Source organism: Corticium candelabrum, chromosome 1, assembly GCF_963422355.1.
Source record: "Corticium candelabrum chromosome 1, ooCorCand1.1, whole genome shotgun sequence".
Classification (NCBI taxonomy): Eukaryota; Metazoa; Porifera; class Homoscleromorpha; order Homosclerophorida; family Plakinidae; genus Corticium; species Corticium candelabrum.
The window spans coordinates 1,697,618-1,707,082 of record NC_085085.1 but is presented as its reverse complement, the minus strand read 5'-3'; the positions used below and the strand labels follow the sequence as shown (position 1 = coordinate 1,707,082).

The following is a 9,465-nucleotide window of genomic DNA, read 5'->3' as shown; positions in this document are numbered from 1 at the left end:
GCCTTACGATCACGTGCAGAGTATGTAGGCTTGACTTATTGGCATCTTCTCATTGGCCGTCGCTGGTGACAGAATTGAGTGTTGCCACGTAAATTGATCCCGCCCTAAAGGGCGTTGACACGTCATCACAAAAACACCGCTTCTCTTCGCGCATGCCTAGGTGATGTCCTGATGATAGCGACCTGGCGTGTAGAGATCGCAGACATGCTTGCTTATTTGCTAGAGATTGTAGTGGTCATAGAATGACACGTGCACTTGTGAGTACAGTAATGTATTCAACAAAACTCAATTCAACACTACAGTGTACCTCCTACAACTGGACACTCTCATACTCTCACGTCATCTAGACGCCTCACTATCACTCCATCTCTCCTCTAACTTACACATCTAGTCTGTCTGCTCGTTTGCAAACTCTGCCACTATTCAAACTGACGGCTGGGCTGCTGACTGCTTGCTTCTCTTGATCCACTGCACGACTCCATGATGGACTAGACTCACAACCTACTGCTCGTGTCCTCTCTCATCATCTTCAGCTGCTAGAGAGAAACAATCACAATAATAATTCAACTGCCGCTTTGGCTTTGTGTAACTAGAAACATTAAGAGACAACCAACCTTTGTATTTAAGACAGACTCATCTACCTTACATTCATTTCAGAACTGACACTTGATGTCTCCCATAATACATTTGCAAGACGTTTAGCTTACTTTGCAGCATGTTGCATGCAAACCACACCAACATGCATGAACATCAATTCATAGCAATGACCAGTGCCACGTGAATAGTGATGACTGGAGCAAACTATCCAATGCAGTTCCCTACAAGAAGGTAAACACATCACAATGATATCAATAATGTGGTGACAAACAGACAGACAGACAGACAGACAGACAGACAGCCAGACAGACAGACAGATACACGTACACAACTCACCCACACTAGCAACTCAACCTCTTGGTCAGACCAAAACTTGTCTCGTTTCTTTGCATCAATATCAGCTTGTACATCGGCTTTCTTGTAAACCAAACCCTGCAAGCAACACACAAATCACTAATCGATTGCAAACAAACAGTACAATACACATTGCACATTGACATTTTAACTAAAAGCCAAGCATCTAACAGAGACACACTACACATTACAAATTAATTAATTAATATATTTACATATAATTAATTACCAAATTAATTAATATATTTACATAATAATTCTAGGATACTGCAGGGTGAAGACTCGTCTCTGCTGAAATCCATAATGTCATTCTTCACATGGTAATGTCTAACGACGATGCAAGCTTGCGTTGTCTGATGTCTGTACAGACAGCATCAGATCTCGAATTTGCTATGATGTAGTGCCAGATGACGATGGTAGATTGCATTGAGAGTTTGGTAGACGTCATGTATACTTTCACCTCGAAGGCTGCTACCGTCTGGCGTGGATTGTCTGGTTGCGCCCCATATTCCCGGTTGGCGTCTATGACAGTGAGGGCCAGTACATGTGCAGTACATTGTTCGGTCACCATGCAATACATTTAATGTTTTACTGTATGTTACCAGAAACAAAGAATTTTCGATGCGGCCTAATAATAAAAAATATTATATATGATATAATTGCCGAGCGTAGCGAGGCTTCTAATCTGGGTCGCACAACAGAATGGGGCGTGGTCCTATATGGGTCTCCATCGAGCTTTTGGTGTGTGTGTGTGTGTGTGTGTGTGTGTGTGTGTGTGTGTGTGTGTGTGTGTACACATAAATCTCAAATTTCTCCTCCCCACGACCACGTTTCATGATAGGACCTACCCTAGAAATCGTTTCCGTGTCCAACTACAGATGAGTCTAAGATGATTCGTGTAAGTGAGCGAACTGTGATAAAAACGCTTCATGATGTTCCGTCACCCCATCCTTTTGTATTGTAGCTAGGGACTGTGTGTACCAAGAAACACCTTCAGAAGTTGAATGCCACCTACAGTCAACTATTCACACATCCCCTACAATCAATCCTTTACTACACTGTGCTGCATCTAACACTGTTGATACTCAATGTTTGCTGATATCAATTTCTATGTCAGTAAATACATACCACTGTCGTTACAACGGAACTGAGTGCATACCTAGACTGTACATTTCAATTGTCTTGATCACAATTACAAAACGATGACTACCTATACCAGGCCTATATACGTAATCTAAACTACTAGGAAGTTTGCATGTTTACTTCCATGACTGCTAGGGTTTCGACAAATACGTATTGTCTAGCTAGGACTCGGCGTTTCAGTAGACGGTCTGAAAACTCCATTGGACGTGTTACTCACGAACGCGAGGCGCCTACGTATACCATACAACTAGTAGATTAATTCTTAATGTGTAAGCATAAAGATTATTGCCACGTTGATAAGTTTACTGCAGACCCGTCAACTCACACACCACGAGTGAGATCCACACAGTTCAGCCTTGTTTCACACATGCAGGTCTGGAAATAAGATTTTGCCATCAGACAGACAAAGTGTCTTATACCTCGTTTACACTGACAAGACAAATGAGAACCGGCCAGCCCGTTCGAGTATTCCAGCAGGATGTGAATTGTTGACCGAGCCAGCACACGTTTACACTGCAAGGTTGCGAACGAGCCAGATAGGCGTGTTATATAATCACATGACTGTCACATGTCTTAATACGTATACAACATGGACACTAGGAGTTGCTTTGTCTGTGTGCTTGTTTAAAAAAACCAAAAGATAGAGTGTTGCGGGTCAAATGGTGTAAGATACTGCAGCTATTGTGCAAAAGAGTCGTGTTTTGGTAGAAAATGAGCAGCGCTACTCAGTGCTGGATCCAGGAATTTTGAAAGAGGGGGTTCACCATTAGCAGTTATTTATAGCATTACTATATTTTTTCTCTTTTCTAATGCAATTATATAAAACTATTGAACCACACCTATTGGAAAAGAGGGGGTTGCAACCCCCTGAAATCTCATCTGGATCCGGCCCTGGCTACTGCTTGTGATGATGAGCTGACTCTGGATGGCTTCGTCTCCCCACAACGAAATCAGATATACAGACTTTCGTCGTCAGACCATGCCATATCCAGGAATAATACATCTGCTGTGCATGCTTTATTGATATTTGACCGAACCATCTAACCTACTCGCATTTACACTACACGACGGGACCGGGTTGCAGTGTCCGGCCTGGGATTTCAGAAGTCGGGGTCTAGGTTTTGTTTGAATTGGGCATGGCACTACAGACTGTTATAATCAAAGGAGACGTCTTCCGCAGTATTTTCGCCGTGACTGTCTCCGTCTTCACGATCTACTGGAGCCTACTTGTAGTTTTACACTACTCGAGCATGATGTACTTGAAGAGCGACATACCTACTTGTAAGTTTAGCGAAGGCGACAGCTGTACGCGTACGAATATCTACACGAAAAGAACGTCGATCCCAGATGTGTACACGCACGCCTGGGTATGTACGTGTACCTAACCTTGACTCCTCAGTCATCGTGCTGCTGGATGCTGGATCCTGAACTGTGCATACACAACCACACTGAACACGTACATGGTCCAGCTGCTTGTCTACTAATTGCAGAAGCAACGACAGTGCAAGTACACTGCAAGGAATCAAAATGGTGTACTAAGGGTCGAAGAACGGTGAGTGTGGGTCGTAAGACCTCGAGTGAGGGTTGGACCCGACCCCCACCAACCCACGTGGGCCGATCCCTGGGGTTGCACCGAGCCAACTCACTCAAATCGAACGAGCTGAGTCAGCCCACTCTGGCCGCTCCCAACTTGGCCTGGTTGCGTTTACACTGGCACAGTCCGACCCGTTCGAACGTGCCAGTGTAAATGGGGTATTAAAAGTTTTTGTCTGCCAGACAAAAGTAAGATTTGTCTGAACAAATCTGAGTTTTTGGCATTTACTGCAACTGATTTGTTAACTTGATTTAGCTAGGAGATCAGGGTGTGTGTAGACAAGCAGACTGTACTGGTTTAGCTAAAAGCAGACAAATACATAAATCATACCGATGTGATACGTTCAGAGCAGGGTGTCTGGATTCGCTGAACTGGAGTACTGGACTGGATAGGAGCATACAGAGAGAAGATGAAGCATCTGTCTATGCATGGGTGGAGTGACATCGTTGTGATGGTAAGTAAGAGGCGGAGCTGCTGTTTACTATGTGCCTTAGATGGTAAGTTTGAGTTAGTGTCAGGTCGAGTAACCTTAAAAAAGTAAAAAATTGAGCTTTATATATAGTTACTAACCAGCTCACATTCATTCTCACTTGTACAGTGCATGTTGCGTCTTGATTGACTTCTTTAGCTCTTTTGATCCGCTCAAATGTCAAACGTCTGACTATTCGTTCTCCTGGTGTTTCTATAGACAAGATGATAGAAGAAAAGTGTGACCAAAAAGCAGGCTGTCGATTGGTCAGTCAGTTAGACAGAGACAAACAAACACACAAACAAACAAACAGACACACAAACGTACAGACAGACAGACACACAAACATACAGACAGACAGACTGAGACAGACAAATAGGTGGATGAACAGACAAACATACATACGTACAAACAGACAGATAGAGAGACAGACAAAACAGACGGATGAACAGACAAACAAACAGACAAAACAGACGGATGGACAGACAAACAGACAGACAAATAGACAGATAGACAGACAGACAAACAGACAGACACACGGATGGACAAACAGACAGACAGAAAAAGAGGAACACACAAACAGAGACACAGACAGACAGACAGACAAACAGAGACAAATGGACGGATACACAGACAGACAAACAGACAGACAAACAACCAAACAACTGACAATAATAAACAAACAAACAAACAAATACAAAAAACAAACAAACAAACAAGTCAGAATCAACTTCCATAAACAGCACAACCACCTCCTACCTCCCGTTCCAATTTCTGTACTACGCTTCCTCCTACAACAAACAATCATCTCACAATGGACACCACAACTCACACACACATGGTATGGTAGACAATACATACTTGAGTGCAGCAACCTTCTCTAGCATATCTGAATACTCCAGTGCACAGTTCTAATGATCAATAGAAATTTAAATAATTAAATATTAAATAATTTTATTATTAAATTAAAATTAAATAAAAAGAATTAATTAAGTAAATAAATAAAAATGAATACATAAAATTAAATAAATAAAATTAAATAAATAAAATAAATAAATAAATAAATTTAAATAAATAAAATAAATAAATAAAATAAATAAATAAATAAAATAAATAAATAAAATAAATAAATAAAATAAATAAATAAAATAAATAAATAAAATAAATAAATAAATAAAATAAATAAATAAAATAAATAAATAAATAAAATAAATAAATGAAATAAATAAATAAAATAAATAAATAAAATAAATAAATAAAATTGAATAAATAAAATAAATAAATAAAATAAATAAATAAAATAAATAAATAAAATTAAATAAATAAAATAAATAAATAAAATTAAATAAATAAAATTAAATATATAAAATAAACAAATAAATAAAATATAAATAAATAATAAATAAATAAAATAAAATAAATAAATAAAATAAATAAATAAAATAAATAAATAAATAAAATAAATTAATAAAATAAATACAATTTATAAATAAAATAAATAAATAAATAAAATTAATAAATAAAATAAATTAATTAATTAAATAAATCAATAAGTAAATATAAAATTAAATAAATTCAATTAAATAAATAAATTTAAATAAATAAAATTGAATAAATAATTTAATTAATTTTAAAAAATAGAATTAAATAAATAAAATAAAATAAATAAAATAAAATAAATTAAATAAATTAAATAAAATAAAATAATAAAATAAATAATTAATATATTTAAATGAAATTTTACTACACCCTACTAATCCTATTTTTTATCAAATATAGTTCTTTTACTTGATACACAAGAATTTCCTTTTACGCATGCGCTTCATGCTCTGCTGTTAAGAAAGAGGCAATGGCACATTCATTTCTTCCTCACTATCACTCTGTCTACAAACATTTCAAGTAGCTAGATCCTGGATTCCAGCCCTTTGTCAAAACCTCTAGAAAGGGACAGCACGTGTGTGGCATACAGTATGTACCTACTACATGCATAGCCAGTATGTTGGAGGCATAACGGTCAGCTCTGAATGTGTAGCGGATATTTTGAAGGCAAGGCGGGCATAGTCTCGCGTAGCCAGCCCCTCCCCTTTTCTATTTTCAGTAGGTGGGGAGGGTCTGGTGCAGTTGCTTTGATGTCTTTGTGTTGCCGCTTGTACGATAAATGGTCAACTAAAGACCGGATGTGCCTGGCACTGAGTGGGTACTTATCTCTTATGCAAACTGGCTGGAATTTCCTTCTCTTCGTCTTCTTGCGAATTGTGTTGTCATGTGAGCGACGCAGTCATGTCTCTGCAAATGTGTAACTTCTATGTGTACTTACACAGCACTCAGGGCGTGATGGACGCAGGCAAGTCTTCACGTATGTAACGTTGGAACGTCAATTGCTTTCAATTGCTCTGTATCCGCCACCAACCTTTGTATGTACGCATATGTGCCTGAATACTGACGTAACAGTGACAGCAAGAATCAAACGTCTTCACACTGCACCGTCCACTGTTTCCATGGCCACCGACTACGCAGTGAGCGCGCTCTGCATGTCTGGTCGACCTCTAGCTAGCACGAGGCGACAAAACATGAGCAAAAGAACACACACACAGCTTGGGCAGACAGGGCAAACAGGGCGACTGAACGGAGACAGGGCGACTGATCGACACTCGTAAGTTACGTCTAGGCTGTCGTCAACGCCCTGAGTGCTGTGTAAGTACACATAGAAGTTACACATTCGCAGAGACATGACTGCGTCGCTCACATGACAACACAATTTGCAAGAAGACGAAGAGAAGGAACTTCCAGCCAGTTTGCATAAGAGATAAGTACCCACTCAGTGCCAGGCACATCCGGTCTTTAGTTGACCGTTTATCGTACAAGCGGCAACATGAAGACATCAAAGCAACTGCACCAGACCCTCCCCGCCTACCGAAAATAGAAAAGGGGAGGGGCTGGCTATGCGAGACTAAGGCGGGCAGCTCTGATGGTTACGCCTTAGCATACCTGGTATGGCTAGAACCCTGCACATCCATCTATCAACCCGCCTGCATCCGGCCATCGAGTCGCTGCAGTGTTACTGTAACCCTAGTGCATGCTCGCCTCGAATTAATAACAAGCAGCAATAAGTACAAGTACTAGAGGTATTCCATTGCTTGCCTTCTGTGAGAACTGGTCTGGCTGTTTGACTCCGGCTTCTAGCAGTGGTTTGACAATTCGACTGACAGAAACCCTAAACAACAACGAGTAGTAAGAAAGTGTTGTTATGACTAATTTTTTGGTAACTGTAGAGTATTGTTCTGTAGCTAACTTAATTAATGTGATAGTTATAAGAAATATTTTAGAAAGTTAAAACACTGCGTTGCAATGAGTCATTAAATTGCAAGTTAAACAGACAAACAAACAGACAGACAAACACACAGAGTCTGAGACATACATACATACATACATAAACAGACAGACAAACACACGGACAGACAGACAGACAGACAAACAGACAGACATTATAGATACACACAGAAAAACAGACAGACAGAAAAACAGAAAAGAACACATGCAGACAAACACACAGACAGACAAACAAATAAGCACAGACAAACAAATAAGCACAGACAAACAAAGAAAGAAAAACAGACAGACAAACAGACAAAAGCACATATAAACAAAACAGACAAAAGCACATATAAACAAAACAGCCAAACACACCGACAAACAGAAAGACAGAAAAGCATACAAACAGACAGACACACCGACAAACAAACCAACAGACAGACAAACATACACACAAATCAACAAACAAACAGACACACAAACCAACAGACGGACAGATGGACAGACAGACAAACAGACAGACAGACAGACACATAGACAGACAAACAAACAGACAAACAGACAGACAGACAACAGACAAACCGAGAGACAAACAGACAAGCCGACCGACAAACAGACAAGCCGACAGACAAACAGACAAACAGACAAGCCGACAGACAAACAGACAAACAGACAAACAGACAAACAAACACACAAACAAACACACAAACAAACACACAAACCGACAAACAGACAAACCGACAGACAAACAGACAAACCAACACACAAACAGGCAACAAACAGACAGACAGACAGACAGACAAACAGACAGAAAGACAGACCAACAAACAGACAAACAGACAAACAGACAAACAAACAGACAAACAAACAAACAAACAAACAGACAAACAGACAAACAAACAGACAAACAAACAGACAGACAAACAAACAAACAGACAGACAAACAAACAGACAAACAAACAAACAAACAGACAGACAGACAAACAGACAAACAAACAGACAAACAGACAAACAGACAGACAATCAAACAAAGTCAATCAAAACAACGACATTCCACTGCAACGCAAAACAACACAAACACAATGCAAACTCTCCTCAGGCTCACCAATTCTGATCTCCGCTGTTGAGCACAGAAGACGACAACACAAGCCTTTCCCTCATCGTCCAATCCGACTGACTACTCGCTTGACCGGCCTGCCCAGTCTGACCGTGACCGCCACCACTCGTGCCTGCCATGCAAACAAACACCAAAAAACATCAGAAAAATCACACAAAATCACGTAACCCCATTAAGGCCCCCATTTTTATTACGATGCATGTCAACTTGTTATAGCACGAGAACGTGTATCCGATCACTCCTGGAGCGAAACAATCCAAAATCTAATACAAAGGTGCGACTTGATTTAGCTAATTTCCCGTATATCTTGTTTCAATGTCCCGTATGTATAAAATAATGCAAATTAAGTTAGGTGACATCATTTAGTGAGTGATGTTGCATCAGAGATTCTTGGGGTAGTGAGTAGTATGGAGTGTATGTTGTTGCAGCTACACAGGATTAATTGCTATTATACTAGCACTTTGACACAAACACATGTATACCATGCTGGCAACATACACTTGAGTTTTCTTCAGCTGCAAATCTCTGTATTGTTCCAAACCTGTTTGTTTTATGAACCTCCTTTAATTAAGACAATAGAAAGTATGAACTCAAATTATGATTCATTTGTCAGTCTGTCCTGATGGTAAGTTGATACAACTTGAGCATAACCACGTCTATTATCTACTTGTTACAATTTGCTGAGGAGAGACAAACAATCGTTCAACTGATCAATCTCATACAATTGACAAAATGTGTAATAATACTCTAAAGTGTTCAATAGAATGATTGAATCAATACAATAAATTGTTTCTAGAGATCAGACATAGAAGACGATCGTTGCCTCTCACATAGCCTCCTGTAGGTACTCTGCTAGAATGACGACGTTTTGCTAAATAA

At 39.3% G+C, this 9,465-nt stretch overlaps 1 protein-coding gene across 3 annotated transcripts; it reads right to left on the bottom strand.

Annotated features, from left to right (window-relative positions):
* Window positions 1-262: 262 nt before the first annotated feature.
* LOC134187263 (uncharacterized) lies at window positions 263-8,888 on the bottom strand. Of its 3 annotated transcripts, none has more exons than XR_009971067.1 (9): window positions 8,575-8,871; window positions 7,299-7,371; window positions 5,019-5,068; window positions 4,917-4,948; window positions 4,279-4,370; window positions 4,019-4,216; window positions 934-1,029; window positions 615-818; window positions 263-536 (listed from the first exon to the last, which is right to left on the bottom strand). XR_009971067.1 is itself a non-coding variant. In XM_062655386.1 (9 exons), the coding sequence occupies exons 1-9, from the start codon at window positions 8,785-8,787 to the stop codon at window positions 756-758; spliced, it is 735 nt and encodes a 244-aa protein (XP_062511370.1). In that variant the 5' UTR covers window positions 8,788-8,888; the 3' UTR covers window positions 263-755. The 3 variants fall into 3 exon arrangements, 1 of the variants encoding a protein (XP_062511370.1); XR_009971068.1 differs by having other exon boundaries at window positions 263-533; XM_062655386.1 differs by having other exon boundaries at window positions 263-818; window positions 8,575-8,698; window positions 8,781-8,888.
* Window positions 8,889-9,465: the final 577 nt, after the last annotated feature.

Bases quoted from the DNA above. Each gene is read 5' to 3' on its own strand.
- LOC134187263 (XM_062655386.1), bottom strand. The intron at 5,069-7,298 runs GCAAGCAATGGA...ATTGATCATTAG, and splicing joins CAGACCAGTTCTCACAGAAG to AACTGTGCACTGGAGTATTC. The intron at 4,217-4,278 runs GTGAGAATGAAT...TACTTTTTTAAG, and splicing joins ACGCAACATGCACTGTACAA to GTTACTCGACCTGACACTAA.